The 16,963-nt window shown below is 44.7% G+C and overlaps 1 protein-coding gene across 3 annotated transcripts in view; it reads right to left on the bottom strand.

Moving 5' to 3' along the window:
• LOC125295565 (voltage-dependent T-type calcium channel subunit alpha-1I-like) overlaps positions 1-16,963 on the bottom strand; it is a 171,731-nt gene that overhangs the window by 37,487 nt on the left and 117,281 nt on the right. For all 3 annotated transcript variants that reach the window (XM_048244882.1, XM_048244883.1, XM_048244884.1), the window contains 11 exons: positions 16,961-16,963; positions 16,180-16,586; positions 13,199-13,350; positions 12,921-13,106; positions 9,511-9,628; positions 9,029-9,184; positions 8,361-8,451; positions 7,126-7,286; positions 6,206-6,736; positions 5,061-5,161; positions 3,510-3,633 (listed from right to left, as the gene is read on the bottom strand). The exon at positions 16,961-16,963 is cut by the window's right edge and continues 340 nt beyond it. In XM_048244882.1, the coding sequence (XP_048100839.1) occupies positions 3,510-3,633; positions 5,061-5,161; positions 6,206-6,736; positions 7,126-7,286; positions 8,361-8,451; positions 9,029-9,184; positions 9,511-9,628; positions 12,921-13,106; positions 13,199-13,350; positions 16,180-16,586; positions 16,961-16,963 (2,030 nt within the window). The remainder of the gene's footprint in view (positions 1-3,509; positions 3,634-5,060; positions 5,162-6,205; positions 6,737-7,125; positions 7,287-8,360; positions 8,452-9,028; positions 9,185-9,510; positions 9,629-12,920; positions 13,107-13,198; positions 13,351-16,179; positions 16,587-16,960) is intronic.

Raw genomic sequence — 16,963 nt, 5'->3', positions numbered from 1 at the left:
GGAGGAGTGCATAATGGTGGAGAAATGGAACATGGTGAGATTACATGGACTTAAACAGCATGGGGCTGTTCCTGTGACTGAAGATGGACTCCATACAGTGATGGTGTGTTATCACATAATGATCGCTGTTTAAAGTGTCAGCAGCAGTAATACTACAACAGAATGAGTTAACTAACTTAATTAAACATTAAAACTGCATCCTGATATTGACAGAGCTCAACTGGTCACTCCAATTCCAGTCCAGAGAGGAGCACTATTGGCTTTAATATAACATTGGATATTATATACTTTACAATACTGAAATGAGGAAAGACAGCTACAATTATTGATGACCTGGATGAGCTGGAAAAAAAACACATAATTGGAGTGTATATTTCATATACCATTATCATATTTGTTTTAATATATTTTGCTTTCATTTTAGTCGAGGCAAAAATAGGCTTAAGTTTCTGTTTTTGTTATTTCATGGTTGCCTGTCCTTTTGAATTTAGCTGTGAATGACACACAGTCGGCTGGGCTCCCTTTTTTCCCATATGTGTATGATTTGGGCACTCTGGTTGGCTGTCACCAGTCTGAGCCTACTAGATGAGCCTTATGATAGGCTCTTTGGTTTGAAGCCGACAGCTGATCACCTGCTCTATTTCAATTCTGATTGTGGGAGTAGACGGGTACGTTCTACATTTTGCGCATTCTGTGTCTGCCCCTGCTGCAAGTGGTCTGGATTTAATGCTGTTTTTCTGTTAATGGTCCAATGTGTGACTCACTGCTATTTCTTGTTTGTTTAGCTTGTTATTCCCTTTCTGTTTCCCTTTGCCTTTTGGTGTATATTTGCTTTAATGATTATTTCAATTTATACATAAGTTTTATTACTTCACTTGTTTTTTTGGTCTTATTATGACCGCCGCTCGCAAAGCGGTCATTAAGGGACTGTCAAAGTTGTTTTTTTTTTCCCGTCATCTACTATTTTTGGTCAACGATACCCGGGACACCGAACCACATGACATTTGGTGGGTATGTAGCCCCACTAGACTTTTACGGAAAAATTTAGTTTCATCCCCGGGGGCCACAACCCCCCCCCTCCCCGTGCTGAGCCCCCGAACAAAAAAAAGCAGTTTTTCCTAAATAACTACCTGAACCGTAGCAAGGGCCTCAAGGGTCTCAAGGGCCCACATCAATCTGGCCCATAATCACTCATTTGTGATTTGCACCCCCTTTTAGTGACTGTACACTCATTGGCCTGTAGATGGCGCTGCACACATATACACATGCACACACACACACAGGCACCCACATACTATCGGTATTAGAACTGCCGACACATAATTACAAATTCAGTAGGATTAAAAGAAAGCCAAAATAAATATTCATCATCATCATCATCATGGCTGCATTTCCAGTATTGGCGATAAGTAGTCGTTGTCGACGTAATTTTGTTGGAAGTTAAAAGTGGGTTGGAAAAACAATGGACGCTTCCTACAAGGACTGTAGTTTACCAAGAGAACGCCTAATAAGGATAGGGCGATGTTCACATGAAATGTAATTCCATTTCTTCTTGAAGCCGAAATAAATCTGAGGATGTTTATCGGACATGCTTGGTTTTACTGCGGTAATGCGTTATTCTTATAATATCAATAAGGACCTAGGTAATGTTACGTTAAGCGTTGGTTGAGTGATGGAGGCCAATTTGATTGATTACATTTGTAGAAAACTATAAATGCGGTTATACCAAACAAATTGATAGCAGCACTGTAATTGTATCTTTCGACTGTCATTTGTTGCACGTGCTACAAAAATCATTCTGTGCAATGGAAGATTTACCAACGTTACACCGGTCTGATACAGTTTTGCCTATACATCGTGAGACTGAGGCGCCTGTTTATTTTGTTTTAAGTGCGTGCAGGGTGTGAGAGGGGAATCGATGTGCTTTGATTCCAGCTTGGTAGTTGTAGTCTGTGAAATTAAAAAGCACGTGTGTGTGAAGTATCCAATTCATTATGGCTGCTTTAGCAACACACCTTAAGCTACTGTGTAGTGGGTCCCATTTAGAAGTGGCTACTTCATTCGCTTTCCTTGACTCATGGAGCTGCGTGAATTTTATTACAACTTTTAAGCCGCGATATGGCAGTTTAAGTCCGGCTTGATACTGTAAAGGCGTAAGCCATTGGTTTCAAAGAAGATTTTATTTGTGTCGCCAGCATAGCCTATTGACAATTTATGTTGTAAATAGGCCTACCTTATAAGCCTACCTGTAGCTTAGGGAAGCTAACAGCTTTCTATTAGGATCTAGTTTGTTAGTTACAGTTTTGTCATAACTCCCTGATGCATTTTGCATTTAGAATAGCCAGAGCGTGGATATCTCAATCGGAAAATTAAACAATATCGGGTGCCTATGGACTAGGCTGGGTGAACCCAGCCTGATCTGCCCGCTATTTATTTTTAAAGATTGAGCTTGGTCTGGTGAAAGCCAGACTAGCCATGGACCTCAGTTACACAATGCAAGGGAACATGAATCAGCCTATATTTGCACGAACAATAACGGACAACAGCTCTTCAACTTTGGCCCGTTAAAATGTGTATGAACAGTCTAGCGACGCATTTCATCAAGGCCCATTTGGACATGTCAGTTATTTGCACCACTGGTTAGATGTAAAACAGCATTTCGTTTCAGACTACTGTTACTTAATTTGTGCATTAACAATAACGTTTCAGACTACTGTTACTTAATTTGTGCATTGACAATAAAGTATTACATGAACTAAAGATGACTAAAATCTTATGTAGAAGAAGAAACATTCACAAAAAATCCATCCATCCAAAAATGACCTTTGTTTTTGATATCTGTTGAAAACGGAACTGACAGATGTTTTTGTTTATAAATAAATAAATAAATAAATAAATAAATAACATTATGCTGATACCTTTTGCTTTTCCCAAATACAATGTAGCCTACAGGTGTAAGTGACCTTTCATCAATCCAGTTGCAATGGATGAACTGTGATGAACTGCCCTACTTGTGATTGTTTAGAGATTTTAAAGGTTTTATAACAATGCTACATCTTCTTTGGCTATTCTACAATCTATTCACCTTTTCAGCACCAGTAGGCTACTTTCTGTGCAGCCGCACACACACACTCAGGCATGCCAAACAAGCATACACAAAAGTTTCAAGAGTGGGGGATGGAGTAAAATATGGAGACAAATTGAAGTGTGATTTATTTTCACGGAACGGATGTACAGGACTGAGCGGCGGTCATATTTTGTACCGCTATGCGGAACATCTAGTTTTGGTTTAAATAAAGCACAATTTTCTTTGTCGTTTGCTTGAGATCCTGTAATAGGCTGCAACATACAGAGATAAATCTGCAGACTTCCTGCTGACCACTATATTCCCAGCAGTAGTTTGTGTTATACTGTCCCCGGCTCTTTGTGTCCAGTGGATGTAGTACGCACGTCTGACCTGGCCTGGTCTGATTTGACCCTTTGGGCTACCCTTTGCAGGCTGCACTCACCAGACTGCCCTGGAGAATCTTTGGTCTCTCCAGGGCCACCGTGATGCAGTTTGAGAAGATGAAGGCCAGAACCACATAGTCAAACAGCTTGTGCGCTATGATGGACTGACACATCTGCCTGAACCTGTAGAGAGGCGGAGGACAAGGACAAGGGGAGAGGGCAGAGCAGGAAGGAGGGAAGGGGAAGAACACAGAAGGGCAATTTAGTATTGAGCATTTGGATTGGAACACACATACAGTAGTCCATGGGAAATATCACAGAAGGGCCATTTAGTATTGAGCATTTGGATTGGAACACACATACAGTAGTCCATGGGAAATATCACAGAAGGGCCATTTAGTATTGAGCATTTGGATTGGAACACACATACAGTAGTCCATGGGAAATATCACAGAAGGGCCATTTAGTATTGAGCATTTGGATTGGAACACACACACAGTAGTCCATGGGAAATATCACAGAAGGGCCATTTAGTATTGAGCATTTGGATTGGAACACACACACAGTAGTCCATGGGAAATATCACAGAAGGGCCATTTAGTATTGAGCATTTGGATTGGAACACACACACAGTAGTCCATGGGAAATATCACAGAAGGGCAATTTAGTATTGAGCATTTGGATTGGAACACACATACAGTAGTCCATGGGAAATATCACAGAAGGGCCATTTAGTATTGAGCATTTGGATTGGAACACACATACAGTAGTCCATGGGAAATATCACAATTCTTTACTCCTCTTCACTTCTTATGCCCCCCACATCTAAATCATGCCAGAACACTCTTAAAGCCTCTGACAGCCATCCTGGTAGATGTCTGTAATTAAAAAAGGGAAACTACACACTGCTAACTTTATATATCATCTGTGCTGTTTGTGTACTCTGCGTGTTGACAAAAACCATCACAGGAGAGCTGAACTGACACAGATCAATGCCTTAATCACCCACCACCACCCCCCGCCCCAAACAACCTCTTCCTACCATTGATCAGGGTAGCAGGGTACCAAAGAAGGGTAGCAAGGCTGCCCCCACCTCCTCCCCCCAATGAAATACCTTGACTGGACTATGTGCAGATGGTCTATCAGCTTGTTTGCTTTTTTACTGACAAGCTCATTGGCTCTGAGATGCTACGCTGAACAGCTGGGGCTATAGGCAAATAGCTGCAGCTAATCCTATGGACTCAGCTGCTTCACTGGGCATGTCACTACCCTTTCTTTCCTGTGTCTTGTGTGTTGAGAAAGAGACTCTGAGACTTCTGGCCAGGTGATCCTGATCTTCCAAGCTGTTATTGCTTCTCCAAGTGGATGATTTTATTTTTTTCTCACTCAGTCCACATCAAATTAGGAATCTAGATATGAATTTGTACTCCTCTCCTAGTGCAGCTATCCTCAGGGGATGGAGGATAAAAGAAAAACCTGATTTGGCATCTACCAAATGTACCTGATTCGTTAACCAGAGTGCAGAGTAACTGCCATGTGATCTTCAAGCACATTTGTATCATAACTACTGGAGAGCAGAAGTCATGATGGGAAGGAGAATGGGGACTCGCCTGTTCCGGGGGGAGAAGAGGTAGATGGACCAGTCCTCCCGAGCCTCACACCACTCGGGCCGGTACACCTCGATCATCTTCTGGATCCGGAAACACAAACTCTGTACGGTATGGGGAGAAAGTCAATCATCCATTGATCCACCTCGATTCATACATCCATCAGTTGCAACAACAAAAAGGTCCTGGTTCAAAAATGTCTGTTTCAACACATCAAATAGCACGCCGAGAACACATCAAAGCCCCCCGTTAAGCTCATATGAAATCTGCACCCATTCACATTACAGAAAGAACCCATTATCTCGGCGCTAGACAGAGTGAGCAAAACACCTGCTACCTGCACTGAATCCAAACATGGCCCCCACTGTGATTGATTTCCTTTTAAAATAATTTATGAGACTCTAAATCTGTCCGTGGGTTAAAACGATGGCTCACAATAATTTTTACCTCCTTTTCCAATGGACTTCCATGTCCCTGCGGAAATGTGCTAATTCTTTTCTTAATTGCTCACACAACGTGAGAGCTGTAAATTAAAATCAGATAGCCCACTACCATCTGCCATTGTTTGGTGGCATGGTTTTCGGCTTGGGTTTCTTTCATTGAAACTCCCTGGGAAAATGCTGAAGAGTTTCCAAATGGCTGGTAGGCAACTACACCACAGCACTTTTTGCTAAACGCTGCAATGCTCAGAGGAGCAGCATGTATTTACACAATCAATGCTACATGATCAGAATCCACAGAGCAATCAAAGTCTACTACCTCAATCTGTGCTCCTGGGCCATAAAACATGAAATGTGTTAGCCATTAACCATGGTGAGCAACGGTGAGTCGTTAAATTATTTAGTGACATATTTGTTCCACGTAGAGCATCCATCTGCTAACTAACATAACAACCACAAGTACAACCAGAAGTCATTCCTTAACAGAGCCAAAACATCTAGCCAATGTTCAAAAATCATAGTGTAAATCTATATTATGCATACAGTAAATGCATAAATTCCTATTCATTCAGATGTAGGTTATACAGTATAGCTGGTTCAGCAAACGTGTTCACTGGGAACTTCAGCTTGTCCTGGAAGATGAGCAACAGAACCCCTGTTCTGTCTCTAGGTTTGGTACGCATTAAACAATAGGCCCTTTAGACTCACATAGTCCAGCTCGTCATCGAGGTCCTCCCTGTCCTTGCGCGTGTTGACCTGGGGATAGACTTCTGTGAGAAGCCTTTGCTGGGCCGACAGCGGCGTCTTGCCATTGCAGTCCTGGTGCTCGATGGCCACGCCCTCCGAGAAGCTCTTCTTGCGCGGCACGCGAGCGTGCAGCGGGGGCAGGGGCAGCAGCGGCCCTCCGGTCAGCCCCGGGGGCACCTGCAGCAGCTCGGGCAGCTCCAGGGAGTAGGCGCGGCGCTCGCGGCGTGGGTAGAGGTGCCGGGAGAGGAGGTGCGGGGGCAGGTGGAGGGGCGGAGGCGACAGCAGGGACTCCTGCTCGGCCAGGTAGGACTGAGGGGGGCCGCGAAGCCGTAGGCTGCCCCCTCCCCCACCACCACCACCTCCACCGCCGCCAAGACCCACCCCGAGCGCCCGGGTGGGGCGGCCCAGGCTGTTCCAGCTGGAGCGGCGGTGCCACAACGTCTGGGGCAGGGGCCGGCCCCAGGTGTGGTACAGAGAGCCGCGTCCTGGACACTGGGAAAAGGGGAAAATTAAAGTGGGTTTAAATGCCAGCGCAGTATGGAATATGACAGAGAAAGACATGCAAAGGTTGGTGTGGGCAAGAGGAATTCTATGTGAAAATAGAGGTTTAGTTCATGGATAGTCTAGCCTTCACATCATCCTTGTTACATGTACCAAACAATACTGCATGTAACATTTAACTCACAAACATCCACAATGGACCAACTATCCCGAACTTGATACTCTTGGCACTTCATTCGGAACATTGATTTTAGGGGGTGGTCATTCACCCTGCTTTCTGTTAACTCTGTCCTTTGTCACACTGCATAAGAACCTACACTATGAGAACAGGAACTTGAAATGTAACCACCCAACCACCAACAGAAGCAGCCCGCACTTACCAGCGGCCTTTGTTCCAGGCCGGTCCGACCCAGTGAGCTGACGCTGCTCTTGCGGGGGCCCAGGGCAAAGGTGAGCTGCTCGGCCGGGAACAGCCCCACAGTGGCCGGGGACGGCGCCAGGTCCAGATGCCCGTTTGGAGTGAGGGTGCAGATTTTTGGATCTGAGGGAGGCAGAGAACCGCAGCAAGCTTTTATATTTTTTTTATTTTTGGCACGCTGTGCCATGTCACCCGGCGCTGCTGTACAGATGTGAACACAGCTTGAGTCGTGAAACAGAGAGACCGAGAGGAACAGAGAGAACGAGAGCGATCCCGCCTTTATGGGGTGAAATTAAGAAAATGGCACCGACCACCTCTGTTCTGTTTAAAATTTGATGTCCTTGTTCGTTCGTTGCTTCATCTAAGCCTTTCTCGACAGGCCGCGCTACAACTTGTGTGAGCTTGTAAGTTTGTCTTGAGTCAGCGGGAGAGACTCTACGCGCGCATACATTATTCAGTGCATCACGCTTATATACTTTACAAAAACTTCTGAGGCATGAATTTCCACAGCTGGCCAACTCCTTGTACCGTATAATGAGATGAAACTGTTTCAAATGTTGCTGCTCAAATAAAAAAAGTGTGTTTTCCCTTAGAGAGTGTGTCTTTGTTTTTGTGGGCTTATTCCGGAGTGATATTTGGGTCAGCGGAGACACACACACACAACATTCAGAACCATAATTTGCAATCAACCCCCACAGAGCAAGCCAGCACAGGTGTGAAGGGAGGTGGTGTCTGAAAACACCATCGATTAGCATCCGGTGAGCCATGTTCAAGTTGGCAACATTTTACTTAAATCCAATATACATAAAGCATTATAAACAAATGTATTCATTTGACTGCACACATGAATGTATGTACAATGTTGTAGTATAAGCCCTATACTGAAAACGCTCCATAGAGCCCATAGAGTTTAAGACAACAAAGATGTCATCAGTGCCATTATCAAGATGCATTATTAATTCTGTTATGATACATCATACTGTACCACTTTATGAGTGCAACAGTAAGTATGTATAAATTACTATATAGACTTATAACAATGTGAATTTTTTGTAACTCTTCATGAATGCTTTGTGACTCATGCACCTGGGGAGTAGAAGTGTGCATGGTCTGTTTGTTTTCACACACACACACACACACACACACACACACACAGACACACACACACACACACACACACACACCACATCTGCTAACCTGAAAGCTGGAGGGGATCCTTCTGTTTGTCAGTCTCGTCGAAATTGCAGGAGGATCGGTCGTCGTCGGAGTAGGAGCGATTGGCATCTCCCTGTTTCAGGTAAAAACGAATAGAAAATCAGTGCACGTAAGACAAATGTGCTTTACCGAACAGGGTCAGCCTGTGCACACACACACACACACACACACACACACACACACACACACACGCAAACACACACGCACGCACACACACACACACACACACACACCCTCCCCAAAAGCCTATTTTGCTGGAAGCCCCAGGAGACCAGAGAACAGCTCTGGGCAGTTATTCTGTCTGAATAATACGCGCCTCACTTGCCGGGTCTGTTACTATATCACTGACACATATTCATTCACCCACAGACCTGTTTATGGCACACCTGTAGAAATCACTGCTTTAAGCAGAAAAGAAACACCCACCCTTAGATATTTTTGGAGTCTGTGTGAATGTATAATATTTCTTATACTAGAGCCAACCATGGCAGCCAACAACATTAGAATCTCTCACAGAAAGCTTGCCTCTCCCTAAACCGTTTATGAGAGACTTCTCCAGGCAGACAGTGACTTGCTCTTCTGCCATGGCCAAAAAAAATGCAGATTTGCACGCAGTAATCCGCTCCGTGGTGTCCACCCTTGGGCCTTACCTCGGCCTGGAAGCCCTCCACCAGGATGGCCACCAGCAGGTTGAAGAGCACGTAGTTGCCGAAGGTCATGAGTGCCACGAAGTAGAGGGCGGCCAGCGGAGATGTGGAGGCCATGCCGTTGTACAGCACCATGTTCCAGTCCTCCTGGGTCAGGATCTTAACGCACACACACACACACACACACACACACAGAGGTATTAGAGAGGTACTGTATGCAAGTACAATGCTTATGCACAATAATCACAGGAATCATACACACACACACAAATATGAATGCAACATACACACAGACAGGCACACTCAGAACTATTACTGTAAATGTGAAAATTGTCTGATCCTCTCCCTCCCTCCCTCCAGCCCAATGCCCTTGATATGTTTCCACTGACACCGTAATTACAAAGGCACTTGGGTTTGCATTCACGCTGGACGTTAGTGTCTGGGTGCCGCTGTGCATAATAATGGCAGGTGAAGTGGCACCTCACCTGAAACACGGTCACTATGGCCCAGAGCAGGGAGTCGAAGTTCTTCCTGTCGGGGACCGTGTCCCCGGCCTCCGTCTTCAGACTGAACTTACAGCCGAAGATGTGCATACCCAGGATACTGCAGGAGGGGAGGGAAGATAGCACAGAGACGTCGTGACAAAAAGTATCAGAAATGGAATAAAGACTGAATGCTGCATCAACCAAAAGAAACATCCCTTTTTTCCCCCTTACAAAATCCAACTAACAAACTATACGGACACCATGAATGGATCTAGAATAGGGCTGGGAGGGGCAATGCCCCCCCAAATATTTTCAATACAGCTATTGAATCTGCCAATCACACTTTTCTAATTCGTCCCGTCTGAATTTCGAGGGTGCTGATTTGCTGGTTGGATAGTATAAACATCGGAGTAGCAGGGTTCCCCTACCATTCCACACTGTGTGCATTACTTGCTGTTTCATACTTCAGTAGAGAGGGCTTAGCTATATTTCCATAAAGGTTATAGGCTACTAGATTTAATATAGATTATTGTTGCTGGTTTAAATAAAAACCTTTAACTGTAGTGCTAGTGTTTGTATTATTCTCGTTTTGTATATGGCTTGCTTTTTAGCTAATATGCACGTTAGCTTTCTAAGGTGATCTAGCCAGTTAGTTTGTTAACATCATTCCTTAACTGTGTTATAAGCAGGGTGGGAATTTTACGGTGGCCACGTCGTTGCCCCTTGCGTTGGCCGCGTCCCTTTGAAAATCGGAGGTTCACAGGCCACTGTGGCCTTGTGCCCCTTTCTTTCTATATTCTGCCTTGCATCCGACTAGCGATTTTTATTTAGCCTATGGCCTGTCAAATTAAGCTTAGCATTCACAAGACAAATTAATTTAGCCTATACGCAGTGGAGAATGTGACAGTGCACGGCAAGAAAGAAAGTGCGTCCAAATCCACCCTTTGCTGAACTAGCCTACTCCCGATAGCCTACTCTTCACACAGATATTACATGCATCACATCACACGAAAGAGCTTTTTCTCAGCTTTTAAACGATGTTAGCCGCAAGTTGTTGTGGTAAACGGTTCGCAAGAAAAGTAACTTTAATTTATTCATGTTACATTCTGCGCCCATCTCCTATGGCTATCCAGCGGTCGGTCTTGGTGGAATACTTCACAAATTTTTCCTGAACACATGACAAACCATATATCAGAAGAAACAGCAGGTATTCATTGTGCCCACCCCAAATTTCTATTTGCCCCCCCAATCTGAGCAGCCTAGATCCGGGCCTGACGGACACATTAAAAAAAATAATTAATCAAAGAAAACAACTAAACATGTCCTGAGCAAAAAAAATAATAATCTAAGGTGGAAAAAAAGAAAAGAAAACCACAATGACAAGAGGCACTAAATCACTAAACACTTCTGAGGCAAGGAACTGAGCGCTGGATTAGAGATGCTACACTCAAGGGGGAATGGGCCAAGTGAAAGACAACAAACAAAAGCTGTTATTTTAAGAATGCTAAAATCCCTCTCAAGTTGACACAACTGAAAGACAACACAATATTTTCTCATTTATTTTCAGCCATGCTTCATGTTGTCAAATCACCAGCAATGCAAACAGAGGAAGACAAAGGAACATAACTGGGTCATGAAGCTTTATCTCAATGATAACATACATGCATGCCAGTCATGTGCTATTGGTATAGATTGCTTACGAATCATATTTATTGTGGGAGAGAGTGAGGCAAGAGAAAGAGAGAGAGAGAGAGAGAGAGAGAGAGAGAGAGAGAGGCAAGAGAAAGAGAGAGAGAGAGAGAGAGAGAGGAATGTTACAGTTTCCCTGCTTATTGTATCCAAGCGATCATGTCATTTTTCTGCCCACTATCTGTAACATAAACACCCCCACCGTGCCACTAGTGCATGGGTGAGGGGTGGGCGCACTGAGAACGCACTATGACCATTAATCATTAATTTCCCAGCAATGCTCCAAAAAAGCCCTGAGCAGTCTCTCTCTCTCTCTCTCTCTCTCTCAGCTCACTGCAGCAATCCTTCCTGTCTCGTAAAAGAGACCGGCCTGCACTAGCTGGCGGCAGTGGCGGGGACTGCGACTCTGCGACAACTGTATCCATTTAAGCGACATAAATCAAGGGTATTGTTTCGAGATGAAGGGTAGTAAATTTCAGCAGAGTGAGGAGATGGGGAGAGAAATGGCACCAAGAGGAGGGGAGAGGAGAGGGGTTGGGGAAGGTGTGTGTGTGTGTGTGTGTATGTGTGTGTGTGTTTGTGTGTGTGTGTGTGTGCATGTGTGTGTGCAATAGTGTGTGTGTGTATATGTGTACATACAGTATGTGTGTGTGTGTGTGTGTGTGTGTGTGTGTGTGTGTGTGTGTGTGTGTGTGTGGATGTGTGTGTGTGCATACATGTATGTGTGTACAATAGTGTGTGTGGGTGTGTGTGTGCATATGTGTGGGTGTGTATGTGTAGTGGGCTTTTGAAGGTGCCTGAGCATGCTAAACGTGAGCGGCACTGACAAATAGGAGGCGTGCGCTAATGCACTCAATCGCGACGGCCGCTCCATCTGTCTCTGGGCTGGGCTGGGCTGGGCTGGCAGGGCCTGCGGGCTGCTGCTGCTGCTGCTGCTGGGGGCTCTGGGGGACGCCTACTTACTGCACTGCTCTCCATCAATCTCACTCTGCACCTTACCGCTGTGCTGGGCCAACATAGCGCCACACAGATGCACCCACCCCGGCAAACGCACACACACACACACACACACACACACACACACACACATTCACACACACACACACACACACACACACACACACACACACACAAACTCTCACACACACACACACACACACAAACACACACACACTCTCACACACACACACACACACTCTCTCACACACACACACACACACACACACACACACACACACACACACACACTCACACACACACTAAGAGATATATACACACTTTGCCCTGGAGCCATGAGGCCTCCCCTGGTGACTCAGTTAACAGATACACATCCATGCTGCCTAAGTGTGCATAACTGCCCAACCTGCCCGGTGATTAAGTCCAAGTGATGCGGAGAGAGTAATGAAGAGGAATGAGAGTCATCAAGCGACAAAAATGTGTATGTGTGCGTGTGTGTGTGTGTGTGTGTGTGTGTGTGTGTGTGTGTGTGTGTGTGTGTAAAAGCTTGTGTGTCTTATGATGGTGAGTGTGTATGCATGTATGTGCATATCTTAATGTGGCTATGGTAGTGTGTGCATGTACACATATGTGTTTATGTCTTTGCAAAAGTGCAAGTGTGCATTTGTTTGTAGTGTGTGTATATGTTGTGTGTATGTAAGAGGACTTCTTCACAGGGGATAGAGCTAGTCTACTCACACATTCTCACTTGAACTCTTGTTTACCTGAAGATGAAGATGAACAGCATGAGCAGCATGCAGAAGGTGGCCACGTTGTCCATGGTCTTCATGAGCACCACCAACTGTCTGCGCAGGGCGGGCATGAAGCGCACCAACTTGATCACACGCAGCAGACGGAAGGTCCGCAGCACAGACAGACCACCGTCCGCCTGACCGATGATCTCACACACACTACAAAGAGGGAATAAGTCACAAAAAAAAGTTTGAGAAGAAAGAGAGAGAGAGGGAGGGAGAGAGAAACACGATGTGGTGTTTAAACTAACCTAATTATGACAATGATGCCATCAAAGATGTTGTACGGGTTACGCAGGTATTCAAAGAACCCAAAAGCAGTCAGCTTCAGAATCATCTCCAAGGTAAACATGCTGGTGAAGACTATGTTGCAGATCTCCAGGACATTGGTCAGCTCATCAGGCTAAAAAAGAGAGATACAGCCCCCGTTAGGATAGATTAGGCTCACTTCGTAACAGCAGACATAAAATCATGGAGGGATGGTTAAAGTGAAAGAGTGAAAACCTTGATCATGTGTGAGAAGGAAGGAGTGAGAAATGCTTCAGTTAGATTAGTTTCATTTCTTTCCTACTTTGGTACTTTTGTTCTTTACTTTTCATGTACTGAACACCAGGTATAGAACTGTATCTAAAAGGTGGTCAGATAGAAAGTGAACCAGCAGTATAGCTGCTACCTAGTGTGTTTACTCTTATTAGCAGAGCAAAACTCTACACTCCACTCTTTCAGTGTACTCTGCCAGTAGATAAAAGGGAGAAACATTGCTGTGTCTCTCCATTTTATGTCTCTAGGGGAATTACAGGTAGAACTACATGCCACCTACACTGAACTCATGTGGCAAACAAAACAGTGGCGGTCTGCAGATTGATCCCTGAGGGACTAACGAAACTAAGGTCATGTCTCTTATATAATTTTAAAACAGCATAGTACACAGGGCATGGGGAAGAAGGAAGAGCTGGGCTATGGAGCAAGTTCAAGAGCACAAGAGGAATAAAGTTAACACAAAGTGCATTTTTCATGGCTATCTATACCTGCAGTTGGATCGTATATCTCACCAGCCTGGAGCCATGCTAAGTGGGTCTATACCTGAACACATGAACATGTGAAAGTCAAACAGTATGGTTGGATACATGAAGACTAACCCTCTCTCCATTACAATATCCTCTCTATCTCGCTCTCTCTCTCTCTTTCACTTTCTCCAGCCCCCTGTCTATTTCTCGGACTGTCAGGCACCTCAGACTAAGATCAATACCACTCCATTGACAAACCCTGAGAAAATAAAAAAAGAAAGGACAAATGAAAACAAAACCACCAAACCACTTCCACTGAAATGCAAGACTAGCCGTGTATATCAGTGACGGTGAGCACACAAGCAATGCCATTTAAAGCACCGGGATATTGACAGAGCCATCAGGGTTCATAATGACAAACTTATCCCCCTCAACCCTCCTGGAGTGGATGTCCTTCCTCTATCATGCAGCACTGTTGCACTGAACCCTATCTTTTAAGTCTCTCTTCCAATATGTCATATTGTGCAGCTTGCCCTGACTCTTTCTCCAACCTGTTTGCTTGTTCGTCGCTTCCTCTGCTTTCCTCTGGGAGATGTCTCTGAAAAATGAATGAGTGTGGGGCTACACAAGATACAGCATTTGCTTTGATCTACTGTCAAGCATGTATACACACTTACACAAGGGCGCATACACCTGCTTGCCTCAAAATCATATCGGTATTCTTTGCTAACTCCCTCTTCAGTTCAAGCACTGTAACATTGTGGATATTACTAAAGTGAAATGAATCGAATAAAATTGAACCGAAACAGTAAACTATAAAGACAGCATGCTAACAATCTTATTCTCTTTGAGAACATTTTTTTTTTATTTCCAGGTTTCAAGTACACGAGTGATTTAAAGGTAAAAATATTAATATAGTCACAGGTGGTTTCATTATGCTTACAGCACTTCATTGCCCTTCAAAATGTGATCAGTGCTAATTCAGGAGATGTGGCACCAAGGCAGCGATTTCACAAACCTACGTTATGAAGCTGTGATGACTCAGAAATTAAAAATTATAATCACAGTAAAAACTGGTCTTATGCAAAATATGCACACTTACCAATGCATCATGCAAAAACCAGCCGAACTATATCTAAATGTATTCTTATATATTGTTTGAGTGTGTGTGTGTGTGTGTGTGTGTGTGTGTGTGTGTGTGTGTGTGTGTGTGTGCGTGCGTGCGTGCATGTGCACACGAGTCTGTCTGTGGTCTGTGCTTGCATTATGTCTACGTATAGCAGAGGCATGTGACATATCTCAGACAGCGAGAGAGAACATTTGATAAGTCTTTGAGAGCCCTTCTGCACGTGCAATGAGCTAAAACTGCTGTGTAATGGCAGCCCAATAATTCTGTTTTGTGTTTTGTATCTCTCTCTCTCTAACTCTCTCTCTTTCTCTCTCTGTGCTTTTTCTTGCGCTCTGTTATTTTTAGAGTCTTCAGAGATGAGAGAACAGGCTCCTCTGCAGGCAACGATGGAGTGAGGGGGTGGATGAGAGACAGAAAGAGGGGAGCAAGAAGGTGGAGGAGGAGGAGGAGGAGGAGAAGGATGTGCCAAAATGTGCACCAGAATGAGCATCTGCAATTGCAAAGGAAGTTCAGTTGCAACATCTCTCCAAAAGACAAACCCACGCAAACAGCCCTCTGAAGAGATTTTGGCTGTATGCTTTTTTTTTCAGAGTGATTAAAATATACTCTTTTGTCAGAGCAGCTGAGTGCTGACTGTGCAATGAATCATGGGAAAGCTATCCAGAAGAAATGCAGAAAACAGAGCTCTGTTAAAAGGTTCACACTATCTCCGGCTGAGTGGGGAAAAAAAAGCAATGTGTTATGTTGCTACAAACTTTATTTTTTTCCCCGATGTAGTGCAGATATTTTTCTCCTCTGCCAAGCTGAAGATTACATTTTAGTGTGCAAGTGAGGCCTTTTCCAAACACTTGACAGACTTTATAGGGTGGGGCTGGCCTTTTCAAAATGTTCCCTAATTAAGCCCTAACAACCCAGTTACTCAAACTGATAAATGACTGTAAGTAGTGGGAACTCACAACCAGAACATTATATTATATGATTACATTTTTAAAAATGTCACAGAGTTTTTGACATCACAATTCAAATTTCAGCATAAAGTACAAGCCAAGCTGTGGATTTTCTCTAAAGAGTGTGACTCGCCCTGAGATATGTGTACCTGGTTGTGGTGCTCGATGCCCATGCTGATGGTGTTGATGAGGATGGCGATCATGATCCCCCTGTTGAAGTACTTGCTCTCCACTATACTCCACAGCCTGACCCGCATCTCGTCCCACACGTGCTTGCAGAAGCCCAGGCAGGACCTCCTCTTGGCCCGCCGCTTGGGCCTTGTGTCGTCCTCCTTCCTCTCGTCTAAGTGGTTCTCCTCCCTGTCCGTCTCCTCCAGTGCCCCCTCCTCGTCCTCCCCATTGGCCGAGTCGCCCATGGCTCCCTCCCCTTCCCTGAGTGACAGTGCGGCGGAGCACTGGGGGCAGTCCTCGGGGTTGGAGGTGACAGAGAGGGAGATGGCGTTGTCCAGAGCCTGGGAGCTGTGCTCCAGCTTGCTCTGATGCAGACAGTGAGACACTGTCATGGAGGTTGAAAAAGAGAGAGAGACAGAGACCAGAAGAAAGGAGGAGAAAATGGGCAGAATAACAGTCAGAGGCATGAAGAGCAGGAAGACAGCAGGGACAATATGGAATTCAGAAGAGGAAAGCTTTAACTTGAGCCCATAAAACAAGTCACTTATCCAAAAACACATTATCATTACATTATCATTCTGCTTTTATGATTATCTATTTAACATAAACAGGATGAATTAGAGATGCTCTTCCGTAGCAACGGTGCAGCTAAGGTGTTTATTTTATGAGTGTGTGTGTTCTTTTGGAAATGAGCCCTCTGTGATGTGGTGACATCTCGTCCCCAGTAAACAACCCCCCTCTCTCCCTTGGTCCACTCACCAT

Source organism: Alosa alosa, chromosome 6 (assembly GCF_017589495.1).
Source record: "Alosa alosa isolate M-15738 ecotype Scorff River chromosome 6, AALO_Geno_1.1, whole genome shotgun sequence".
NCBI lineage: Eukaryota > Metazoa > Chordata > Actinopteri > Clupeiformes > Clupeidae > Alosa > Alosa alosa.
Note: the sequence above shows the minus strand (reverse complement) of the source record. Positions and strands in the feature narration are given on the sequence as shown.